The sequence below is a fragment of the Pongo abelii genome, chromosome 5 (assembly GCF_028885655.2).
Source record: "Pongo abelii isolate AG06213 chromosome 5, NHGRI_mPonAbe1-v2.0_pri, whole genome shotgun sequence".
In the NCBI taxonomy this organism is placed as follows: domain Eukaryota; kingdom Metazoa; phylum Chordata; class Mammalia; order Primates; family Hominidae; genus Pongo; species Pongo abelii.
This window is the reverse complement of record NC_071990.2, coordinates 100,291,102-100,317,381: the sequence shown is the minus strand read 5'-3', so window position 1 is coordinate 100,317,381 and position 26,280 is coordinate 100,291,102. Positions and strand designations below refer to the sequence as shown.

The following is a 26,280-nucleotide window of genomic DNA, read 5'->3' as shown; positions in this document are numbered from 1 at the left end:
TTAGAGTAATAGTATGGGGAAATATCTCCAACGATGGCCATATACTGCATTACAGCCATTACAACTTTCCAATACCACTTAGGCTTAAGGGTCATTGGGAAAGCCCTTTGTTGATGTTTGTAGCAAGAAATACTATGAGCTAGTTTTGCTTACTTGGGCCAGACTAGTTCTGGGTGTTCAAAAGACGTACTTGTCAGCATAAAGCAAATCATTGATTCCCCTTCTTGTTAAAATGTAGTGGAAAGGCTCTGAAGCCCAGTGATGTGTGGTGCCTTCAAAGAAAGTACATATAAACTCCTAGAACTTTATTTAATCGTGCTTGCACTTTGCTTTTTCCTTGGATGTGTCACTCCAATAAATACAACACGTGCTACATTTTCTTTTGTGCAGAGCTTTCTGCCTTCATGTGGAGAGAGGATCATGTATCTAAGGGTAGAGGAGCTCTGAAGAGGACATAGCAACTAAAAAGTGCGACCACCCTTAGGAGGAGGTCAATATTTTAGCTAAGAACCATGAATGAAAGACTATTCCTGTCTGGGTGAGGTGGCTCCCACCTGTAATCCCAGCCCTTTGGGAGGCTGAGGCAGGCAGATCACCTGAGGTCAGGAGTTTGAGACCAGCCTGGCCAACATGGTGAAACCCTGACTGAAAATAGAAAAATTAGCCGGGAATGGTGGCATACACCTGTAATCCCTGCTACTCAGGAGGCTGAGGCACGAGAATCCCACCCGAGCCTGGGGGGGCGGAGGTTGCAGTGAGCTGAAATCCTGCCACTGCACTCCAGCCTGAGCAACAGAGTGAGGCTGTTTCAAAAAAAAAAAAGAAAAAAGATTCCTGAGTGGTAAATTTCACTAAGTGAAAGAACCCTTTACCAATTTGACCCTACGTGTTGAAAATACAGAATAATTTTTTGTCTTCAATGTTGGAGATTTGTCATTATTCTTACCCAAAGAAAGACTGCATTTAGAGGTAAAATGTTACTGATCACTGTTCCTAGCTCTAAATGAAGTTTGCCTAGACTGAGCCACAGAAGCCTCCTACTACATGATGTATATACCCTGTACAAGATAATAGTCATTTGCAGAAAATAAGTTTTATATTTGGCCTTCTGGCCATCTGATATTTGAGTGCCTTGAAAGGGGAAACAATTCTTCCCTTGAGGAAGAAGTGCTCCCATACTCTTGCATTCTTAGCAGTAGGGTCAGTGTCTTACAGGAATATAAAAGTCCTTGAAGAGACATCTGTTAAGTGTGAAATAGAGCTACATGGCAATAAAAGAAGACACAGCACGAAGTAATGGCCTGATTGAGGTCAACTTCGAACATGAGGTTTGGGGTGGTCCTATAGAAATAAAGGATCTTCAAAGTTGTTAGATAGTAAAAACTAAGTCTTACAGTTTCATTCCATGTACAATTTGCTAGATGAACGTGAAAGTATAGCCATACATACATAACACTCAACAATACAATCATGAAAGTCGGCTGCAGGCCGGGCGCGGTGGCTCACGCCTGTAATCCCAGCACTTTGGGAGGCCAAGGCGGGCGGATAACCTGAGGTCAGGAGTTCGAGAGCAGCCAACATGGAGAATCGCTTGAACCCGGGTGGCGGAGATTGCAGTGATCCGAGATGGGGACTGTACTCCAGCCTGGGCAACAGAACAGACTCGGCAAAAGAAAAAAAAAAAAGTCGGCTGCAGATGGCGAAAGTGATCTCGGAACCTTTATGTTGGGGATCTTTTTTCGGGAGGGACCGGAAAAGAGGTGGGATCGTTTGTCGCTATGTGGGGTGGCCGTAAGCTGGGCTCCTCCGGGGGTTGGTTTTTAAGAGTGCTGGGGCCTGGAGGCCGGAATACAAAAGCTGCGCGTCCCCTAATTTCCTCGGCGGGTGAGTGTGTGCGCGGAGGTCCCTTGCATGCAGTCAATTGCGCGGGCTGGCGTCTCTGCGCATGCGCTGGGGGTGGGGCGGTGGGTTGTCTCTGGACCTCGCGAGGGGTCAGCGCGAAACCTAAGGCTTGGGCCTGGCCCCATCTCTCTCCGTTGTAAACCTCGCATAGTCCCCTTGGCGGACGCCGGGGAAAAGAGCTCAGGACCGGTGGTTTTGTTTGGAAAAGCGCAGGCCGCGGGTCTCTTGTGGCTGAGCTCCTTGCCCCAGGAGCCGGCGACCCGCTCTGCGTGTGCTGCAGTCTGAAGGTCATGCATCTTTCCTTTGCCAGGGCAGGAATAACTCACGCCTCGTAGTTATGCACAGCTTTGTATCTGTGTTTTGTGTGCACAAAGCTTGCTGTTTTTTCAGAAAGAATTTAGGGCAGCTGTACTACTTTATGATTAATAGGTTAATCCAACAGACTGCATTTGCAAATGAGATCAAGAAAATAACGGACTGCTCAGTGCTTGTAGACAGCAGTCTGATTTTCGAACTCTCAGTATTAAGTAGAAACTTAAGCTCATTTTTACATGGAACTCTTAACAAATACTGTATGCCAGACACTGTTATGAGCACTGGGAATTTAAAAACGAATGACACCACAAGGATCTCTTTAAAAATGTTAGGATAAACCTAAGATCAGGATATAATGAACAAAAAAATGGGGAATCTAACCGCCCATTAATAAAGGTTATTAGTTGGTACTATCATACAGTGAAAAATAGTACGGCCAATAAAAATGATTTAAATCTATTTGTACCCACATGGAAAAGTAGTAAGGTATAGTGTTAAGAAAGTAAAGTTTAATTGTTTCCTGGAAGGAGCCAAAAAAAAAAAAAAAAAAGTTACAAATCGGTATGTATAGTGAACTTGGACTTATAGGTGGAGATATATAGAGAAATTTTGCAGTGATTGCCTGTGGTAGAGTAGGTGATTTTCTATCATTTTATCCTTTATATACTTTTCTTTTTCTGAACTTTTTTTAGTAAACATGTGTCTTTTATAATCAAAAATTTAGAAAAGATATAATAAACCTAGTTCCAAGGTTTGAGGGGTGAACATAGAAGGAGCATTTAATCCATATTTGGGATCAAGGAAACTTCTTGAATGGGATATTTAGAGAAATCTTGAAGGAGGTGGCCAGTTTTAGAAGCCGTTGGCTGAGACAGGCAGCTCACTTGAGGTCAAGTGTTTGAGGCCAGCCTGGCCAACATGGTGAAACCCTATCTACTAAAAATACAAAATTAGCTGGGCGTGGCGGCGGGTGCCTGTAATCCCAGCTACTCGGGAGGCTGAGGCAGGAGAATCGCTTGAACCTGGGAGGCAGAGGTTGCAGTAAGCCAAGATCACGCCATTGCACTCCAGCCTGAGCAACAGAGTGAGACTGTCTCAAAAAAAAAAAAAAAAAAAAAAAAAAAATACAGTTGGAGAGGGAAAAGGACCAGCTTGAGAATCTGTGAGAAAGTTTGTGAGAAACTGCAAGGTTCCTTGAAAAGTAAAGTGTGGAGGGCAGGAGGTAAAGGCAGGGGGTGGCGAGGGATGAGGCAAGAGGCCTTTTTGGCCATGACACATTCATGAAAGGCCATTTACACCTCCTGAGGTAGACTATCCCGCGGACAGTGGAAATCACTGAAGAAGCAACATGAGCAGATTTATGTTTAAGAAATAACACTTGGCAGCAGCTGTCTACATAGAAAGTGGGATGGAGTCAGGCAAGTCTAGGCCCAGGAAGACCTTAGAGTAATCCAGACAATAAATTAGGATTGCTGGAAATAAAGTATTGGCAGGGTAAAAGTCTGTCACCTGTTTTATTCACCATCAGCATGGTGCCTGGTAGATGCTGAATAAATGACTTTTCAATAAATAAAAATGAAAAAAACCTTTTCCCATTCCTTTAAAATCTCAAATACCAGGATGATCGCAGATTCAAGGTAGAGAAGGAATTGGTAGCATTCTGTTTAAATACAAACTCAATTACTCTCTTTCAGTTGTGGTAAGGTGGTAGAGTGGTTTTTATTTTTACTTTTTAGATTAATTAATTATTTTTTTGAGAAAAGGTCTTGCTCTGTATCCCAGGTTAGAGTGCAGTGGCATGACCACAGTTCACCGCAGCCTTGGCCTCCCTGGCTCAATTGGTCCTCCCACCTCAGCCTCCCAAGTAGCTGGGACTACAGGCAGGCACCACAATGCATGGCTAATTTTTATATTTTTAGTAGAGAAGGGGTTTCACCACATTGTCCAGGCTGGTTTTGAACTCCTGGGCTCAAGTGGGCCACCCACCTTGGTCTCCCAAAGTGGTGGGATTACAGGCGTTGAGCCACTGCGTCTGGCCTAAGGTGGTTTTTAAACCTCTTGAGAATTGTAGCAATACTGATGACTTAGGGATTCATTTTCCAGAAATAGAGGAAGTAAGAGAGAGATCAAGGGTTGTCTGTCTGTAGAAGGCAGATATTGTTAAAATTTCTAAGGCTTAGTTTCATAATAGTAATACCTTATATGTCCTTATCTATGTATCACAGTTTACATAGTTAAACTTTATTCTTAAATAATATCTCATGTATCTACCTAAAGTCATGCAGGAGGTGATATTTGAACTGTGTCTTAAAAGGTAGTCCAGATAGAGTTGGTGGAAAGGGAAATAAAATGAATAAAAGCCCGGCCGAGCACCTTTAATCCCGGCACTTTGGGAGGCCGAGGCAGGTGGATCGCTTGAGCTCAGGAGTTTGAAACCAGCCTGGGCAACATAGCAAAACCCTGTCTCTACAAAAAAAAAAAATACAAAATTTAGCCAGGCATGGTGGTGTGCTTCTGTGGACCTCGCTACTGGATAGGCTGAGGTACGAGGATTACTGGAACCCAGGAGGTAGAAGCTACAGTGAGCCATGAACCCACCACTGCACTCCAGCCTGGGCAACACAGTGAGACCCTGTCTCAAAAATAAATAAATAAATAAATAAAATGAGCAAAAGCCTAGACACATGAACTTTATTAAAAAAAAACATTGTAATGGGTTTGGGATGGACTGTGAAGGGCTGATTAAAAAATAAAACCGAATAAACTTAAGCTCAGGAGAAAAGTATGCAGAGACTACAAAAAGACAAGATGTGAAATATAAATGACCATTAAATATAAGAAAGGATGCTTAACCTCACTCATGATAAATTGAAACTACATTAGCTGGGCATGGGGCCCATGTTTATAGTCCCAGCTACTCGAGAGGCTGAGGTGGGAGGATCGCTTGGGTGACCTTGGTGGAAGTTGTAGTGAGTGGAGATTGTGCCACTGCAGTCCAGCCCGGGTGACAGAGTGAGACCCTGTCTCAAAAACAAAAACAAACAAACTAATTAAAACTACACTAAGATGCCATTTTCACGTATTTGATTAGCAAACATAAAAATGTTTAACAAAGACCGGGTGTGTGGCTCACGCCTGTGGTCCCAGCACTTTGGGAGGCCGAGGCGGGTGGATCACGAGGTCAGGAGATCGAGACCATCCTGGCTAACACAGTGAAACCCGTCTCTACTAAAAATCCAAAAAATTAGCCAGGCGTGGTGGCGGGCACCTGTAGTCCCAGCTACTTGGGAGGCTGAGGCAGGATAATGGCGTGAACCCGGGAGGCGGAGCTTGTAGTGAGCTGAGATCTTGCCACTGCACTCCAGCCTGGGCAACAGAGCAAGACTCCGTCTCAAAAAAAAAAGTTTAACATTGTATGGGTGACAGTGTGGGAAAACCAACACGAGACACTCTCATAGATTACTGATAGGATTGTAAATTGGTTCAACATCTATTTAGTGGCAATTACAGATTTACAAATGCACGTACCCTTTGACATCATTCTTGAGATTTTACCTACAGGGACTCTGAAACACATATGAAATGAAATAACCTACATAATTTAATCTCTAGTTGTTGTTGTTGTTTTGCGACAGAGTCTCACTCTTTCGCCCAGGCTGGAGTGCAGTGGCGTGATCTCGCCCACTGCAATCTCCACCTCCCAGGTTCAAGTGATTCTTGTGCCCCAGCCTCCCAAGTAACTGGGATTACAGGCACACCCCACCACGCCCGACTAATTTTTGTATTTTTAGTAGAGACGGGCTAATGCCATGTTGGCCAGCCTGATCTCAAATTCCTGACCTCAAGTGATCCGCCCACCTCAGCCTCCCAAACCGCTGGGATTATAGGCATGAGCCACCACACCCAGCCCTAATCTCATAGTTTTGATAATTACCCAAATGCTCATTTTTGGGGAACTGCTTAAATAAATAATATAGCCATACAATGAATTATCACACAGCCTTTTAAAAAATATGAAATAATTTCCAAGATATGTTGGTAGGTGAAGAGAAACATTCAGAAGAATGAGTGTATTTTGCCACATTTTATATAAAATGAGAGAAACTGATACTTTAAAATGATTGCATATGTATAAAATGCCTCTGGAATCTTACATACAAATCTAGTAAGATTGGTTGTTTGTAGGGAGAGAAACTAGATAGCTACAGTCGGGTAGGAGAGATGCTTTGTACTGTACCCTTTTGTACTTTTTGATTTTTTAAATTTTTTATTTTGAAATAATTTAAGACACAAGAAGTGGCAAAAATAGCACAGAGAGGCTGGGTGTGGTGGCTCATGGCTGTAATCCCAACACTTTGGGAGGCCGAGGCGGGCGGATCACTTGAGGTCAGGAGTTTGAGATCAGGCCGGCCAACGTGGCGAAAGCCTGTCTCTACTAAAAATACAAAAAGTTAGCTGGGCATGGTGGTGTGTGCACCTGTAGTCCCAGTTACTTGGGAGGCTGAGCTGGGATAATCACTTGAAACTGGGAGGCGGAGATTGCAGTGAGCTGAGATCATGCCTCTGCAGTCCAATTTGGGCGACAGAGTGAGACCCTATTCCCCCAAAAAACAAAACAAAACAAAACAAAAACCCCAAACAAACAGAGAGAATTTCCATACACTATTCACCCAGTTCCTTGGTGATACCATCCATAGTACATTGTTGAAGCCAGGAAATCAACTTTAGAATGATAATTGACTCCACTACAGACCTTATTTGGTTTTTGCCACCTGTACATGCACTCATTGTGGGAGAGAGTGAGGATGTGTGTGTGTGTGTGTGTGTGTGCTCGTGTGTGTGTGCGTGTATACATTAGTGTTTTATTTATTTACTTATTTAGCTTTTGAGATGGAGTTTTGCTCTTGTCACCCATACTGGAGTGTAATGGTGCGATCTTGGCTCACTGCAACCTCTGCCTCCTGGGTTCAAACAATTCTCCTGCCTCAGCCTCCTGAGTGGCTCGTATTACAGGAGCCCACCACCACACCTGGCTAATTTTTTTATTTTTAGTAGAGACGGGGTTTCACCATGTTGGCCAGACTAGTCTCAACCTCCTGACTTCAAGTGATCCACCTGCCTCAACCTCCCAAAGTGCTGGGATTATAGGCATGAGCCATCGCGCCAGGCCTATTTTGCCTTTCCATATAAATTTAAAAATCAGCATGTCTGTGTCTATCAAAAAAAAAAGGCTACTGAGATTTTGATAGGAATTGTATTAAATGTATAGGTCAATTTGGGGAGAACTGATGTTTTTACTATGTTGAATTTTCCAATATGTCTCACGTTTATTCTTTGATTTCTTTCATCAGTGTTGTGTAATTTTAAGCATATAGATTCTGTACATGTTTTTGTTAGATTTATGCAACAATGAAATTTTTTTTGGAATGATTTAAAATGATAAAGCATTTTACATTTTGAATTTTGCCTTCCACTTGTTCATTGTTAATATATAGAAACAAGACTGACTTTTTTGTGTTGCCTTGTAATCTTTGACTTTCTTTTTTAATTTTATTTTATTTTATTTTTTTGGAGATGGAGTTTCGCTTTTGTTGCCCAGGCTGGAGTGCAATGGTGCGACCTCTGCTCACCACAACCTCTGCCTCCTGGGTTCAAGCAATTCTCCTGCCTCAGCCTCCCGAGTAGCTGGGATTACAGGCATGTGCCACTATGCCCGGCTAATTTTGTATTTTTAGTAGAGACAGGCTTTCTCCATGTTGGTCAGGCTGGTCTCGAACTCCCAACCTCAGGTGATCCACCCACCTTGGCCTCCCAAAGTGCTGGGATTACAGGTGTGAGCCACTGTGTGGCCTGTAATCTTTGACCTTTCTGAATTCACTTATTAGTTCCAGGAGCTTTTTAAAGATTTCTTGGTATTTTCTACATAGGCAATAGGGACAGTTTAATTTCTTTCTTAACATTCTATATACCTTTTATTTCCTTTTCTTGCCTCATTGCACTGAATAAGACTTTCAGTACTATGTTGAATAAGAGTAGTGAGAATGGATGTGTTTACCTTGTTTCTGATTTTAGGGGGAGAGGGCTTAGTCTTTCATCATTAAGTACTATGTGAGCTATAGGTTTTTATAGCTGTTTTGTAAAATAATTTCCCTTTCATTCTTAGTTTGCCAAAAGTTTTTAATCATAATGGATATGGATTTTGTTAAATGCTTTGTCTGTATCAGTCAACATGATTATGTTTGGTATTTGTTTTGTTTTGGTTTTTGGTTTTCATTTGTTTGTTTTTTGAGACAGTGTTGCTCTGTACCCTAGGCTGGAGTGCAGTGGTGCCATCATGGCTCACTGCAGCCTCTACCTCTCAGGCTCAAACAGTCCTCCCATCTCAATCCCCTCAGTAGCAAGGACCATGGGTGCACACCACTATACCTGGCTAATTTTTTAAGTTTTTCTGCAGAGATAGGGTCTCATTATGTTGCCCAGACTTGTCTCGAACTCCTGGGCTCAAACAATCTTGACTCTTCAGCCTCCCAAAGTGCTGGAACTACAGGTGTGAGCCATCCTGCCTGGTGTGTTTCTCTTTTTTATTGTTAATATGGTCGATTATATTAACTGCTTTTTAACGTTGAACTAGTGTTGCATACCTAGAATGAATCTCACTTGGTTGTGCTGTATTGTTCTATTTATATGTTGCTGAATTATATTGTCGTAATATTTGCTAAGAATTTTTGTGTCTGTTCTGAGAGGAATTGGTCTGTAGTCTTTGCTGTACTCCTTGATTTTTGTATCAGAGTAATGTTGGCTTCATAAAATGGCCTGGGAAGTATTCCTCACCCTTCTATTTTTTTAAGAGATTAAGTAGAATTGGTTGTTATCTCTTTAAGTGTTTGGTAGAATTCACCAGCGAAGCCATCCGAGACTGGAGATTTGTTTTTCAGGCTTCTAACTATGAATCCAATTTCTTTAGTAGTTATCAGTTATTCAGGCTCTCTATATGAATTTTGGTAGTTTGTGGTTTTTATGGAATTAGTCCATTTTGTCTAAATTGTAGAATTTCTGAGTGTAGAGTTATGTGTAGTATTCCCTTATCAACCTTTTAATGTCTGTCAGATCTATAGTGATATCCTTTCTTTATTTCTTGATATTGGTGATTTACATCTTTTCTTTGTCAGCCTTGCTAGAGGCTTATCAATTTTATTGATTTTTGCAGTGAATTAACTTGAGGTTTGATGTATTTTCTCCGGCTTTGTTTCGTTTACAATGTCATTGATTTTCATTTTTATTTATTTATTTATTCATTTTTTGAGACAGAGTCTCACTCTGTCACCCAGGCTGGAGTGCAGAGGCGCCATCTCGGCTCACTGCAACCTCTGCCTCCCAGGTTCAAGCGATTCTTGTGCCTCAGCCTCCAGAGTTGCTGGGATTACAGGCATGTGCCACCATGCCTGGCTAATTTTTGTATTTTTAGCAGAGATAGGCTTCTATCATGTTGACCAGCCTGGTCTCAAACTCCTGACCTCAAGTGATCCACTTGCCTTGGCCTCCCAAAGCTCTGGGTTTACAGATGTGAGCCACCTCACCCGGCTGATTTCTATTTTTTATCATTTTCTGATTTCTGCTTGCTTGCTTTGTGTTTATTTTGCTCACCTTTTTCTAGTTCTTGAGGTGGAAACTTAGATTGTTGATTCGAGGCCTTTCTTCCTTTTGTTTTTTCTTTTCTTTTCTTTCTTTCTTTTTTTTTTTTTTTTTGAGACAGAGTCTTGCTCCGTTACCCAGGTTGGAGTGCAGTGGCGCAATCTTGGCTCACTGCAACCTCCGTCTCCCAGGTTCAGGCGATTCTTCTGCCTCAGCCTCCCGGGTAGCTGGGACTACAGGTGTGTACCACCATCCCCAGCTAATTTTTGTATTTTTAGTAGAGACAGGGTTTTACCATGTTGGCCAGGCTGGTCTCGAACTCCTGATCTCATGTGATCTGCCTGCCTCGGCCTCCCAAAGTGCCCAAAGTGCTGGGATTACAGGTGTGGGCCACCATTCCTGGCCCTTTCTTCCTTTTCAATATGATTATTTCAGTGATATAAATTGCACTCTCAGTGCTCCTTTAGCTATATCTGCTGATTTTTATATGTAGTATATTTGTTTTCATTTACTTCAATTTTTAAAATATCCCTGAGACTTGTCTTTGACTTATGAATTGTTTAGAAGTGTGTTGTTTAATTTCCAAGTGTTTTGCTTTTTACCATTATTTTTCTATTATTTATTTGATCTTATTACAGTCAAAACTATAGTTTGTGTGATTTCACTTAAAGTTATGAAGATTTGTTTTGTGTCCCAGGATATGGTCTATCTTTATGAATGTTCCATGCATGCTTGAAAGAATGTATATTTTGTTGTTTGGGGGAAGTGTTTCACACATTTTAAGTAGATTTTATTGAATAATGGTCTTGTTCAGTTCTTCTTTATCCCTGCTGGTTTTCTATCCAGTGGTTCTATCAACTACTGAGAGAAGAGTGTTGAAGTCTCCAACTTACAATTGTGGATTTGTTTATTTCTCATTTCATTTCTATGAGTCTTTACTTTATGTGTTTTGAAATTCTGTTGTTTGGTACGTACACATGTTTTTTGAGACAGTCTTGCTCTGTCGCCCAGGCTGGAGTACAATGGCTCGATCTCAGCTCACTGCAGCCTCTGCCTCCCGGGTTCCAGTGATTCTCCTGCCTCAGCCTCCTGGGTAGCTGGGATTACAGGCACACGCCACCATGCCTGGCTAATTTTTGTATTTTTAGTAGAGACAGTGTTTCACCATGTTGACCAGGCCGGTCTTGAACTCATGACCTCAGGTGATCTGCTTGCCTCAGCCTCCCAAAGTGCTGGGATTACAATCGTGAGCCACTGCGCCTTGCTGGTGCATACACATTTAGTATTGCTTTTTCTTCTTGGTGGATTATCCCTTTTATTGTGATGTAATGCCCTTCTTTGTTTCTGGTACTTTCTTTGCTCTAAAGTCTACTTTGTCTGAATGTTTATTGAACAACTGAGTGTTCTGCAACACAGCTGCTGGCTCATAAAGCAGGCCCCTGTGTAAGTTGAGCATATAGACTGGGTGAATGTTTATTTTAGGTTTTATATATACACATACATTTTTTTCCTCTGTAAAGGGTATTGAGCATATGCAAAAATTCATTTCATGTAGCTAATATGGAACTGACAGAATTTGAACTAGTTTTGACAAATAATTTCAGAATTAATATTATCCTAGTTTAAAACATAACACTTTATATTTGAATATCATTCCTGTCATTTTATGTACATAATGTAGATGTAAAAACTAATGGCATGAAAAACTTTAAAAACATATGCATTACTTGTTTTGGCTAATTACAATTTTAGAAATGTCTGGGTTAGAGTTAGATACCAGAATATAAGACCTTTATTTTATTTTATTTTTTAGGTAAAATGTTAAATTAAGTAAAAAACAAACAAAAACCCTTTGTTTATCAATTGTAATGTAACATAGTATTACCATATAAAATAAAATTTTGTCCAGGCCCAGTAAATCCCAGCACTTTAGGAGGTTGAGACAGGAGTATCCCTTGAGCCCAGGAGTTTCAGACCAGCCTGAGCAACATAGGGAGACCCCATCTCAACAACAACAATAACAACAAAAATGAGCTGGGCCTGGTGGCCTGCGCCTGTAGTCCCAGCTACTTGGGAAGCTGAGGCGGGAGGATTGCTTGAGCCCAGGAGGTGGAGGCTACAGTGAGCCATGATTGTGCCATTACACTCCAACCTGGGTGGGAGAGCAAGACTCTAAAATAAAATAAATAATAAAATAAAATAGAATCTTCAATTACATGCATATCAGGGATTCTTACTGTGCAATGCTTTTCTCTAGATATTTAATTTTTTTTTTCAGTTTATGTGAAGAACCAGCTCAGTTGGACTCTACAGATTAAATCAGGGGTTTTCAATGAATACAGAACCATATGGTTCAAATCCTACAGGTCGATCTTTTCCTGTTTGAACAGAATAAAGAGTTTCAGGTGAGTTTATTATTATTGTGGCAAATATTCACGTAATTATATGTAATAGGTTTTTAGTATTATCTTTAATAAACCCAGTCAGTATGTAATAGTTCATGTGGCTTGATTAAAGTAGCTTGTGTTTATTTAAGTAGTCTCAACTAATTTATTGTCTAACAATTTTTAAATTTGGGGAGTTTCAAACCCACAGAAATGGTAATAGAATAATACAGTATATAGACAATAAATAACCTTCATTCAGATTCAGAGATAGCTTTTGTTTTCAATATAAGGCTATTACTTAGAGAAGAATTTTTATTTCCTCATAATGTCCTTATGACAAGACAGAAACAATGCAGTGCTTAAAATCATAAATATTACTTATAATACCTAATACAATATTTTAACATTTTTAGAAATCATAAGTGATTTGGGTGCTGCATAAATATGATAAGGTGGCTAAGGTAGCAAAATTGAATGAAAGTAATATCTTTCTGTATTTGTATTTTATAAGCCAACTTTTAACCTTGTGAAAATATTGCATAGCATTAATACTTGAACTCTATTTTTTGTTGTTGTTGTTGTTTTGAGGTGGAGTTTCACTTCTGTTGCCCAGGCTGGAGTACAATGGTGCAATCTTGGCTCACTGCAACCTCCTCCTCCCGGGTTCAAGCGATTCTCCTGCCTGAGCCTCCTGAGTCATTGGGATTACAGGCGCCCGCCACCACAGCCAGCTAATTTTTTTTTTTTTGGTGACAGAGTTTCGCTCTTGTTGCCCAGGCTGGAGTGCAAAGGCACGATCTCGGCTCACTGCAACTTCTGCCTTCCAGGTTCAAGCAATTCTCCTGCCTCAGCCTCCTGAGTAGCTGGGATTACAGGCATGCGCCACCACACCCGGCTAATTTTGTATTTTTAGTAGAGAAGGCGTTTCACCATGTTGGCTAGGCTGGTCTTGAACTCCTGATCTCAGGTGATCCACCCGCCTCAGCCTCCCAAAGTGCTGGGATTACAGGCATGAGCCACCACGCCCAGCCTTGAACTCTGTTTTCTAAGTGCTTGTTCCTCCTTGTAAATGAGCCCCTTTGAGTTTGGGTTTATATGAAATCATTCTTAGTCAAATGAGCAACCACCTACTGTTACCTATTGTAAATTAGTCCTTGATTACTGAGGCTTTGCATTAAGCATGGACAAGGGGGCTAATATTCCTAAGATAATATTAATATTAAAGAGGAATGACATTTGAATCTTAAAAGAATAAAAAGTAATGAATGTAGAATATGCTATCGTTATGTGGCTAAAAAAACTTAATAAAAATGTGAATGGCATTACCTTTTCTAAGTTAACATCCTTACTATGTTTTACCTGAGCAGCCCTTTGAAGGATTTTTCTATACTATATACTTCTACATGGAAGTCAGTATAGTGTCTATCTAACTCCTCTTTACTCCTGTTTTATCCCATTTAATTAAATAAAATTTTAGGCAAATTATATACTTTTCTGGGCTTTTTCCTTCAGATTATTCATTTGCCAAGTGCTTCCAGGAACTGTACTAGTCACTAAGAATAAAATGGTAAGGAAGACAGTCCATGCCTTGCCTTCATAGTGCTTGTGGTCTAGTGGAAGACAGACATGATCGATCAGATAATCACATAGCCCCATGAAGAAGTACAAAGTGGTATAGGAGTTAAAATAGGGGGTTGGGGGATGAGGGGAACAAACATGACCCAGTTTTGAGGATCAAGGAAGATTCTTTTTTTTTTTTTTTTTTTTTGAGACGGAGTCTTGCTCTTTCACCTAGGCTGGAGTGCAGTGGCATGATCTCAGCTCACTGTAGCCTCCACCTCCCTGCTTCAAGGAATTCTCGTGCCTCAGCCTCCCAAGTAGCTGAGATTATAGGCACCTGCCACCACACCTGGCTAATTTTTGTATTTTTGGTAGAGACTGGGTTTCACCATGTTGGCCAGGCTGATCTGGAACTCCTGACCTCAGGTGGTCCACCTGCCTCAGCCTCCCAAAATGCTGGGATTACAGACGTGAGCCACCGCATGCAGCAGATCAGGGAAGATTCTTAGATAACATTCCATTGAAACTAAGATCTGAAGGATGAGAAGGAATTAATTAGGTGTTTGGGAGACGAAAGGAAGCATGTGGGAAGAATGTTTCAGGCAGAGGGGACAACCTATTTGAAGTGCCTGAGGAAAGAGCATGCACGGCCAGTCCAAAGAACTGAAAAAGGACACGTGGTTGGAGTGGGAAGGATGAGAATAGAAGGAAGTGAGTTTGGAAAGGGAGAAAACTGGGCACTAAATAATTCAGAACTTTGTAAACTATGCTAAGGATTTTGGTCTTTTTTCTAATGGCACTGGGAAGATATGGAAGCATTTTATTCAGGAAAATAACAATCAAATTTGTATTTTGGAGCAATTACTCTAGATGCATCATGGAGAACAGATTGGAAAGGGATGAGGTAGGAAACAGCTACCAGTTAGAAGGCTAGGACACTAGTTCAGGCAAGAGATGATGGGTGCTTGGGTTAGAATTATGGCAGCAGAAATGGAGCAGAGAAGATGGAGCCACCTGTGTTCAAATCCCAGCTCCACCATTTACTTAATCTCTCTGAGCCTCCCTTTTCTTATCTGTAAAACAGGGATAATAATAATACCCACCTTGCAGAGTTGTGGGAAGGATTAAGTGAGGTAATATATGTGGAGCTCTTAAACAATACCTGGAATTTAATAAGTACTCAATAAATGGTAGCTATTATTATTATTTATTTATTTATTTTGAGACAGAGTCTCACTCTGTCGCCCAGGCTGGAGTGCAGTGGCTCAATCTCGGCTCACTGCAACCTCCACCTCCCGGATTCAAGCGATTCTCCTGCCTCAGCCTCCTGAGTAGCTGGGATTAGAGGTATGCACTACCATGCCTAGCTAATTTTTGTATTTTTAGTAGAGACAGGGTTTCACTAAGTTGGTCAGGCTGGTCTCAAACTCCTGACCTCTTGATCTGCCCCTTTCGGCCTCCCAAAATGCTGGGATTACAGATGTGAGCCACTGCGCCCAGCCAGCTATTAGTATTATTATTGTGATTATTATTAGATATGACCCAGAAGGCTAAGTTTTATAAAGTTCTGTTTTGAATTGAAACTTACTTGGAAAGTAATTTTGTTTCGTCTGTGAATATATGTATTTATAAGCAGTGTGATTATAAGAAAACTTGGTTTTAAAGCATCAATATTGAGCAATATACAGATTTAGAATATAATAAATTATAAATAAGACTATCTTTCTACATAATATATCCCATGTTAAACATTTCTTCAAAACAGCAGTATTTGCTTGGTTCTTTGTTTTCACCTCTTAGGTACCCTTGGGCGAGACTGTACAGTACTTCCCAAACCACTGTCGACAGCAGTGAGGTAAAAACCTTCTTGGCCCTGGCTCACAAATGGTGGGATGAGCAAGGAGTATATGCACCTCTTCATTCCATGAATGACCTGAGGGTGCCATTTATTAGGTAACATTCCAGAAACTCTAAGTCTTTTTAAATGGAACTTTTTAAGAATTCATATTTCACATTCATTTTTTTCTTAGTTTATACCTAGTTAAAAAATGCTGCACATTAAGTTTGCTTTGGAAATTAGGGAGATTCTTTTCAGTTACCACTGTTTGAAACCATTAATTTTTAATAATATCATGCAAGGTCTAGGCTGCTTTCATAGCTTAATTTGAAGCCTATTTGTACATTATCAAGTTAATTATAATTAAGTTCTTATAAAAGCAAACTAGGGTCTTATGGCATCAAGGCCATTTTATTTGATTTATTTTATTATTTATTTAATTTATTTTTTTTTTTTTGAGATGTAGTCTTGCTCTTGTCTCCCAGAGGGGAGTGCAATGTCACCATCTTGGCTCACTCCAACCTCCACCTCCTGGGTTCAAGCGATTCTCCTGTGTCAGCCTCCTGAGTAGTTGGGATTACAGGCATCTGCCACCATGCCCAGCTAATTTTTAGTAGAGACAGGGTTTCACTATGTTGGCCAGGCTGATCTCAAGCTCCTGACCTCAGGTGATCTGCCCGTCTCAGCCTCCCAAAGTGCTGGGATTACAGGCATGAGCTACCGTGCCTGGCCCAAGGCCATTTTATAACTACAGACCTACAGTGGCGTCATTGACTTAGGCAGTTCTGGTAAAGTTTGATTCAACAAATTTTTTTGAGAACTTACCTCATACAGAGCTCAGGGGCTAGACTGTAAAAGACTCTAAGATGAATGAAACATAATCTGTGTGCTTCGGGAACTTATAGGTTGCTGTGGGAGTTAAAGAAAGGCAAGAGTTCATCAGGGCTTACATTTAAGAAATTGTTCATTTGTTCCTCTGTCCATTTATGTATTCATCAAACAATTTTGGGCAAAGCACTGTAACAGACACAGAATATCTGACTCAGACTTTGCCCTCAAGGAACTTCCTGGTTGGTTTTTGCTGGTTCATCCAGAATTAGTATACCAAAAAGGGAAATACTGACATCCTTTAATACCACTGACAAAGCAAAGCAAAGAAAAACAGAAATGTCATTCTTGTAAGCTAGAACACTGGTTCTCAAAGTGTAGGCCCTGGACAGTGACATTAGTTCACCTAGGAACTCATTAGAGATGCAAATTATCCCGTCTCATCAGGGACCTACTGCTCTGGGGAGGGGTCAGCACTCCATTTTAAGCAAACTTTTTATGTGATTCTGATGTATACTAAGTTTGAGAATTACTCTATACAAACTACTGAGACACCACACATAAACCACACGTAACACATAATTACTCTATACAAACTACTGAGACACCACACATAACTAGACATCACACATAACCCAGGGCAGTGCAAGCTATGGTTAAAGTTTAGATTTTATTTTGAGCATAATTAGAACCCATCGAAGGAAAGTGATATGATCTAAATTATGATATAAAGGGGTCATTTTAGCTGCGATTTAAAGAATGGATCGACTTCATTTGAAATGGGTCTTTTCTGTATGTTATAACTTTCCAAAATGATCTACTTAACCACTATCCATGTTATTCTTAGAATTCAATTAACTTTAATGGCAATAGAAGATATCTTAAGATATCCTCATTATGAATAATATTTATTTTAATATAAGTATAATTAAAATTTATACATAGTCCTCTCTCTCTCTCTCTCTAAATATATATATATGTTTAGTTTACAATACTGTTAGGTGTATATATACTTGTGTGTATATGTCTGTATACATATGTTTGTATAGGTAAAGTAATTACCATGATTATCTTAGAAGTAAGTTTACTTGATTTAGATGCCTGTTTACATGCTCATACATGAAAACACCACTCATTTAGAAGATTAAAAGAAATTTTATTTTGAAGGGAATATAGACAAATTCTGAAAATATAGGTCTCCCATCTGCTTTTTCTAAGCTCTATAAAATAACCTATTTGCTGCTGACATGAAATGGGTCTGGCAAGTATCGACAGCAAAGCCAAAACGTGTCGTGATATCTCAAGCAATTGAAATTAGGTTAATCTAGATTATTTTGAAATTTTTTCTTTATATTATTACTAAAACAATAATTAAGTCATAATTGCTACTAGATTATTTCAGACCTTTAAGCCTCCTGCTTTTGATTATTGAAAATATTTTATAAATTAAATGTCAATGTTGAAAGACCCATTTATCAAAAAATATAAATAATTTATTTAAATGGAGGTTAATATTTCCTTGAAAACTACATATATTTGTGACTTTTCATTGATAAAATTAATTATTTGTTTTGGTATGTTTTGAATTTTTTAAAAAAGGGACAATCTTCTGAAAACAATTCCTGATCACCAGCCAGGAAAACCTTTGTTGGGGATGAAGATTCTTGACGTTGGCTGTGGTGGTGGGCTGTTAACTGAAGTAAGTGACAGCTTTGCTGCCATTTTTAACTGGGGGAAAAAAATTAAGAAGTAGACTTGTGCCTCATTTATTCTTTCAACAAATAATATTATTCATTAAAAAAAGAAATGCATGTTGGGAGGCCGGGGTGGTTGGATCACCTGAGGTCAGGAGATCGAGACCAGCCTGACCAACATGGCGAAACCCTGTCTCTACTAAAAATACAAAAATTAGCCAGGTGTGGTGGCGGGCACCTGTAATCCCAGCTACTCAGGAGGCTGAGGCAGGAGAATCGCTTGAACCCGGGAGGCAGAGGTTGCAGTGAGCTGAGATCGCACCACTGCACTCCAGCCTGGACAACAGAGAGAGACTCTGCCACAAAACAAAGTCCATAATATTGATTTTAATCTTTTTTTTTTTTTTTTTTTTGAGACAGAGTTTCACTCTTGTTGCCCAGGCTACAGTGCAATGGCACAATCTCAGCTCACTGCAACCTCCACCTCCCAGGTTCAAGCAGTTCTCCTGCCTCAGCCTCCCTACTAGCTGGGATTATGGGCTCCCGCCACCATGCCCAGCTAATTTTTAGTAGAGACAGGGTTTCACCATGTTGGCCAGGCTGGTCTTGAACTCCTGACTTCAGGTGATTCACCCGCCTCTGCCTCCCAAAGTGCTGGGGTTACAGGCAGCCACCGTGCCTGGCCAATCTGTGTTTAAAAACTTGGGCATGTCGTGGGAAATGACTAAATACAAAAGCTGAGAGAAGAATTAGCTATGAAAAATCATTTCTAGTCAGAGAAAAAAACTTTTGAGAAAAGATTGTTCTTTAGAAAATTTGAATATTTCAGAAATGATTGCTGTTTTTTCAATGTTACATTTATTGCACTTTAAATATGTTAATACTGTACTATGTGCAAGTAAGTGTATCTAGAGTACATAGACAAAATTTTTTTCATTGTCTTCAAGTAGTTTTTTATCAGTTTTTTGTTGTTTTCATTGTTCTTCTTAACTTTTAAGTGTTTGATTATGGAAAATTTCAAATGTGTAAAAACTAGAGAAAATGGTATATGAATTTCCACGTACCCATAAATGATGTCCAGTATTTATCACCTCATGGTTAATCTTGTTTCATTTTTGATAAGCTTTTTATTGCTAACATGTGTTCTATTTTCTTCCTGAGAGTAACGGTTTTTTTAATGCCATTAGCCTCTAGGGCGGCTTGGGGCTTCAGTTATTGGAATCGATCCTGTGGATGAGAACATTAAAACAGCACAATGCCATAAATCATTTGATCCCGTCCTGGATAAGAGAATAGAGTACACAGTGTGTTCCCTGGAAGAGATTGTGGAAGAGACTGCAGAAACATTTGATGCTGTTGTAGCTTCTGAAGTTGTAGAACATGTGATTGATCTAGAAACATTTTTACAGTGCTGCTGTCAAGTGTTAAAAGTAAGGCTTATGGAGTTTACGTCTTGGTTTCTTCTTCTGAGTGTGTGTATATATATCTATAGCAACAAAATGGTCCGTAATGCATTAGCAGTCCAGCAGGCAAGGTATAGTAGAGAAGAAACCAGGAAGCCTGGATAAGGGGACAGCATCTCTGCTGTAGATTTCTTCTACTCCTCAGCTTGCCCTCAATACCAAGGTCTTCCTGTGTCCTGTTAATATCTTGGATGTCCAGGGATCTTGAAAAATGTTGGTGCTGGCTGGATATGGTGGCTTATGCCTGTAATCCCAGCACTTTGGGATGCCAAGGTGGGCAGATCACTTGAGGCCAGGAGTTGGAGATTAGCCTGGGTAACATGGTGAAACCCCATCTCTACTAAAAATAGAAAAAATTAGCTGGACATGGTGGTTCGTGCCTATAATTCCAGATACTCAGGAGACTGAGGCACAAGAATTGCTTGAACCTTGGAGGTGGAGGTTGCAGTGAGGCGAGATCGTGTCACTGCACTCCAGCCTGGGCAACAGAGTGAGACCCTGTCTCAAAAAAAAAAAAAAGAAAAGAAAAGAAAAGAAAAATATTGGTGCTGAACACTGGAAAACCATACACTTATAGCAGTATTTTTCCATTGGTGCAGTTGGGATTAAATACTTAATAGATATTGAATGACAATTATAAGACATTGATTTGAGGCCAGGCACAGTGGCTCACACCTGTAATCCCAGCACTTTGGGAGGCGGAGGCGGGTGGATCACCTGAGGTTGGGAGTTTGAGACCAGCCTGACCAACATGGAGAAACCCCATCTCTACTAAAAATACAAATTAGCTGGGCGTGGTGGCGCATGCCTGTAATCCCAGCTATTCGGGAGGGTGAGGCAGGAGAATTGCTTGAACCCGGGAGGCAGAGGTTGCAGTGAGCCGAGATCGTGCCTGGGCAACAAGAGCGAAACTGTCTCAAAAAAAAAAAAAAAAAAAAAAATTGATTTGGATGAATACTTAAACATCAATAAAAATAATTATTAGCATAAGTTTAATTAAATAACAAGTAATTCTGTACATGGTAAATGCATAATAGTTTTCAGCTTATAAAAGAATATTTCATAAATATGATCTCAGTTGATCTTACCTACAACTAGGTGAGGAAGGAAAGGCAGGTATTGTTATCACATCCTTTCACCTACGAGGACTCAGGATTTATGAGATGTCAGAGGTCACTAGGCATTTAAGTGGGGCTTAAGGCCAGACCATTTGACTCCAAGTTTGGTTCTCTCCATTACTTACTATGCTTATATAGTATAATTTACAACAGACTTTGTTCTCTGAATGTGGCTGTAAATTTTCTTTTAATAAATACCCCTAAAGTATTATTATTATTACTATACTGACTCTGTCGTTCACATATTTAGGAGGTGACATCCTAAGGTCAAAAGCTAAAAGAATGAAATGCTTAGCTCTTATCGAAATTTTAAGTAATTTTAAATTTATAGCAAAATTGCAAAGATAGTACAGTGTGCCTTTCACCTGTCTTCCCCTTAGGTTAACGTCTCACATCATAAGGGTACGAACTAGGATGAGTCAAGTGAGACACCTAGGGCACAAAATTGCAGGAGACAGCCCCTCTCAGGTGCTGACCCTGCACTTGCATACCCTGAAAGGGGTTGCCTATTTCAATTCTGTGCCCTATAGTTTTAGCCCTATACATGGTACAGTTCTCAAAACTAAGAAATTAACATCAGCATTATACTTACTAACTGCACTACAGAGCTTGTTAAATTTTATTAATTTTTTTTTTGCTAATGTCAGTTTGCTGTTACAGGATCCAAACCAGACTTGTACATGTATTTAGTTGTCATTTCTCCTTAGTCTTCTTTAATCTGTGACAGTTTCTTGGTGTTTCCTCTTTTTTTCTTGACAAGGTCTTACTCTGTCACCCAGGCTAGAGTGTACTGGCAAGATCACGGCTCACTGCAGCCATTTCCTGGGCTCAAGCCGTGCTCCCATCTCAGCCTCCCAAGTAGCTGGGACCACAGGTGCATGCCACCATGTCTAGCTAATTTTAATTTTTAATTTTATATTTTACTTTTTTGTAGAGACAGGATCTCCCTTTGTTGCCCAGGCTGGTCTCAAAATCCTGGGCTCAAGGGATCCTGCCACTTTAGCCTCCCAAAGTGCTAGGATTACAGGTGTGAGCTACTGTGCCTAGCCCTTGTTTCCTCTTAAGTAGAGTTTTACTAGGCTTATCTCTTATTTTCCAAATAAAACTTCTTAATTGATTGTTAATTCTTGTTTTATATGTCAGTGTGTGTGAATGGAGGTTCTTTGACACATATGGGGGATGCTGGCATTGTAGGGTTGAAAACTAATTTTTGCTTTAATGGAAAGCCTATGTTTTAAAAATGACTATTGCTTACTACCATTTCCTTAAAGTACGAGTATGTAGAACACAGATTAGCTATTCATAAGTGACATTTTTTTTTTTTTTTTCAGAGACAGGGTCTTCCTCTGTCACCCAGGCTGGAGTGCAGTGGCACCATCATAGCTCACTAAAACCTCAAACTCTTGGGCCCAAGTGATCCTCTCACTTCAGCCTCCCAAGTAGCTATGTCTACAGGTGCTCAGCACCATGCCTGACAGTTTTTTTAAATAAATTTTTTGTAGAGATGGGGTTCTCACTATGTTGACCAGGCTTGTCTTGAACTCCTGGTCTCAAGCAATCCTCCTGCCTCAGCACTAGAATTATAGGCATGAGCCACCATGCCTGGCCTAGAAGTGATTCTTGAGATATTTTAGAGTTTGAAGTTGCAATGAGCTGTGATCATGCCATTAAAGGGAAAAAAAGATATTTTAGAATACTAGAGCTTTACAGAGGAAAGTTAAAATGTGTGATAATATAGTGTATGATATTTTTGTTTAATTTAAAGGCATACTCCAATATTTCAGGGCCCTCTCTTGTCTTTTTTATTTTTGGCATAGAGTGGTATCTAAGATACATTATCTCTTTCTCCTAACTCCCCTTTCTTTCTCGCTTTCTTTCTATATGTCTATAGTAATATGATTATTTTGGAGGGAATCTTTGGCATTTTTTCCTCATCAGGCTAATGAGAATGTATAAAAGAGAGAGGGGACATTAATATCCTTGCCATTTGTGAGACAATATAGGAAACACCATAAATATATTTACTATAAAATGACAGACCGAGGCCAGGTGCAGGGGCTCACGCCTATAATCCCAGCACTTTGGGAGGCCGAGGCAGGTGGATCACGAGGTCAGGAGTTTGAGACCAGCCTGACCAAGATGGTGAAACCCGTCTCTACTAAAAATACAAACATTAGCCGGGCGTGGTGGCAGGCACCTGTAATCCCAGCTACTTGGGAGGCTGAGGCAGGAGAATCGCTTGAACCCAGGAGGTGGAGGTTGCAGTAAGCTGAGATCGTGCCACTGCGCTCTACCCTGGGCGACAGAGCAAGACTCTGTCTCAAAGATAAAATAAACTGGCACACTGAATAGTCCTATAAATCCTTTGCATTCATCCCAGTGCTCATGTTGTTCTCTTTATATAAATATATATCACTGCAACCTCCACCTCGTGTGTTCAAGTGATTCTCCTGCCTCAGCCTCCTGAGTAGCTGGGAATACAGGCACTCACCACCATACGCAGCTAATTTTTATATTTTTAGTAGAGACGGGGGTTTCGCCATGTTGGCCAGGCTGGTCTCAAACTCCTGATCTCAAGTGATCTGCCCGCCTTAGACTCTCAAAGTGCTGGGAATACAGTTTGTAAGTCACCACGGCTGGCCACTCTTTATATTTTTTATAAAAATGAAATAAAAACAAAAAATGTTCAAACCTAATCATTAATGTTTCAGTGAGAGAACACTTATTGGTGGTACTTCCCTGCGCAAGATGTATAGCTCTGTGCTGTAACAAACGAGTTAAGACAGGCTCAGCCCTTACAATGAAAACCATTTTGACATATGTTAGAATGTGAATGTGGACATGTAACAAGGAAGAGCAGCCTGATCTCATTTTTATTGTAAAGTGTTTGATATGTACAAAAGAATATATAAATATAAATCATAATTATATATGATCTTAAGAGTTGTAAGCACTGTTGTATATACTCACTGAGTACATCTCAAATGCCTTTTATGGTGAATTTCCCAAGAGAAAAAAAAATGCTATTTTGGTGAATTATATTTTATGCATACATATATATTTTAACGGCACTCAGATTATTTGGAAGAAAGGAGGAGGGAGGGGGAACTTAGCTTTTACTTAACTGATACACTTAACCTTTTACATTTTACTTCTATATAATTTCATTTCTTTTAGCCTGGTGGTTCTTTATTCATTACTACAATCAACAAAACACAACTTTCCTATGCCTTGGGAATTGTTTTTTCAGAGCAAATTGCAGGTATTGTACCAAAAGGTACTCATACATGGGAGAAGTTTGTTTCACCTGAAACACTAGAGAGCATTCTGGAATCAAGTAAGTATTAAGAGAATTTTTTCCAATTTTCCAGGCCTAGCTGAACTTTTAATATGCCAGTAATTATTACGCACTTAGCCTAGCACTTAATAAAATAGGCCACTATGTTTTTGAATGTTGGTTTTATCTCCTCAACTAGGTCATAAACTCATTGAAGTTAGGATTAAGTAGTAGATATCACTTCTCTTTTACCTGTCGCCACCTAACCCAGGGCCAAGCAGATAACAGATGATCAATGAATACTTTTTGGCTATTTAGTCCTTACTTGTTTAAGAAAGAGATACAAGTGTCTGTTATTTACACATTCTCAGTCTGCCCTCTTGAGCCCTGCTTCTATCAGCTTATCTTACATATTATTTTTCCTGATTCTACCACAGTTACATATATTTTGAACTTCAGTATCACTTTTTATGTATTTTATATGACTTACAGCATGACTTTACAGTTATTTTGGTGTTTTTTTTCATCCTTTTATGGCCTGTAAGCTACTTGAAGGCAAGACTATGTCTCCTTTTTGTACTCTCTACAATGCCTAGCTCTGCTTTACACAGAGTGAGCTCTCGATTTATGTGATGAATTCCGGTCAAGTAATAGTGCTTGTCAGTTCATTTATTTGGCATTTGGTATTCCTGTTGAGTACTTAGACTCGTATATTTCTAATGCTTTTTTTTTTTCATATAAGTCTATCAGTAGACTTGATTTTACTTGGAATATTATCAGTACATAGCAATGTAGTAAATTCTAAAGATTTCTGTGAGTAACTTTGTTGAAAATAAAGTAAGGCCACGCAGTGGCTCATGCCTCTAATCCCAGCATTTTGGGAGGCTGAGGCAGGCAGATTATTTGAGGTCAGGAGTTTGAGACCAGCCTGGCCAATGTGGTGAAACCCCTTCTCTACTAAAAATACAAAAATTAGCCAGGTGTGGTGGCACATGCCTGTAATCCCAGCTACTTGAGAGTCTGAGGCAGGAGAATCACTTGAAATCAGGAGATGGAGGTTGCAGTGAGTCGAGATTGTGCCACTGCACTCCAGCCTGGGCAACAGAGTGAAACTCTGTCTCACACACAAAAAAAGAAAAAGTAAAGAAAAAAGAAAGAAAGAAAATAAAGTAGGAAAAAAATGTTTTAAAGATGCGTTATGGGGACGATCTCCTGTTGGCACATATTTTTTAATAACAGCTAACATTTATTGAGTACTTACCAAACTCCAAGCATTGTGCTAGTTTACACATATACCTCAACTAATTCTAACAGTTCTATGATACAAGTTCTGTACCTGTTAAGAAAACTGAGATTTATAAAGTTAAGTGGCCTGCCCATGGTCACCATATAATAGGCACCTGAGCTGGGATTTGAATCCAGGCAGACTGCTTTGGAGTATGTGTCCTAACTGCGACTTACTGAAGTTCTGCAGTAAATTGTGATTAGTGCATAGTTACGAAGTATGCTTGCCCATTAAGTTAGGAATCCTTTTTTTTTTCTTCTTTTCCTATCAATTTAGTGTGCTCTCAGCATTTTTAATACAGAGAGTTGTATGAAACTCTTGGAAATTGGAAGGAAAATATTTATTAAATCTACTCTTTCTGATTTTTTCAGATGGTCTGTCAGTTCGAACGGTGGTAGGAATGCTCTATAACCCCTTCTCAGGTTACTGGCATTGGACTGAAAATACCAGCCTTAACTATGCAGCTCATGCTGTGAAATCCAGGGTCCAGGAACACCCAACCTCTGCTGAGTTTGTTTTAAAGGGAGAAACAGAAGAGCTCCAAGCTAATGCCTGCACCAATCCAGCTGTGCATGAAGAGCTGAAGAAATGAATTGTTTCTGAGGACTGTAGTAATATGGCTTGGATATCTGATGTTTTCAAATACAAGAAATGTACAATTTATCTTTTGAGAGAGAATCATGAAGAAAAGAAGGTCAATAAAAAGGTCTAAAACCTTGGACAAAAGTTTTTGTTATTTCGTCTAATAGCTACTTTCAAGTGATTCTATGAACAAAAAGTTTTGTCAAGATATTGCGTGATCTAGGAGTTTAAGTTCCTCAACCTTTGTTGTATAACTAGGGTATGCATATTCATTTCATCATACAAAAAAATACATATATATATACATAAAAAATATATATATATATTCTGCATGTATACATATATATATATGCCGTAATTTGTTTTTGAGATAGAGTCTCACTCTATTGCCCAGGCTGGA

The 26,280-nt window shown here is 39.8% G+C and overlaps 1 protein-coding gene across 1 annotated transcript; it reads left to right on the top strand.

Annotated features, from left to right (window-relative positions):
- Positions 1-1,744: 1,744 nt before the first annotated feature.
- COQ3 (coenzyme Q3, methyltransferase) lies at positions 1,745-26,024 on the top strand. Its single transcript, XM_002817179.5, has 7 exons — positions 1,745-1,884; positions 12,128-12,254; positions 15,597-15,749; positions 18,061-18,160; positions 19,343-19,585; positions 23,914-24,073; positions 25,670-26,024. The coding sequence occupies exons 1-7, from the start codon at positions 1,779-1,781 to the stop codon at positions 25,888-25,890; spliced, it is 1,110 nt and encodes a 369-aa protein (XP_002817225.3). The 5' UTR covers positions 1,745-1,778; the 3' UTR covers positions 25,891-26,024.
- Positions 26,025-26,280: the final 256 nt, after the last annotated feature.

Coding starts and splice junctions, on each gene's coding strand:
- COQ3 (XM_002817179.5), top strand. CDS start 1,779: ATGTGGGGTGGCCGTAAGCTGGGCTCCTCCGGGGGTTGGTTTTTAAGA. Junction 15,750..18,060: donor CTGAGGGTGCCATTTATTAG/GTAACATTCCAG, acceptor TTTTTAAAAAAG/GGACAATCTTCTGAAAACAA. Junction 18,161..19,342: donor GTGGTGGGCTGTTAACTGAA/GTAAGTGACAGC, acceptor TAATGCCATTAG/CCTCTAGGGCGGCTTGGGGC.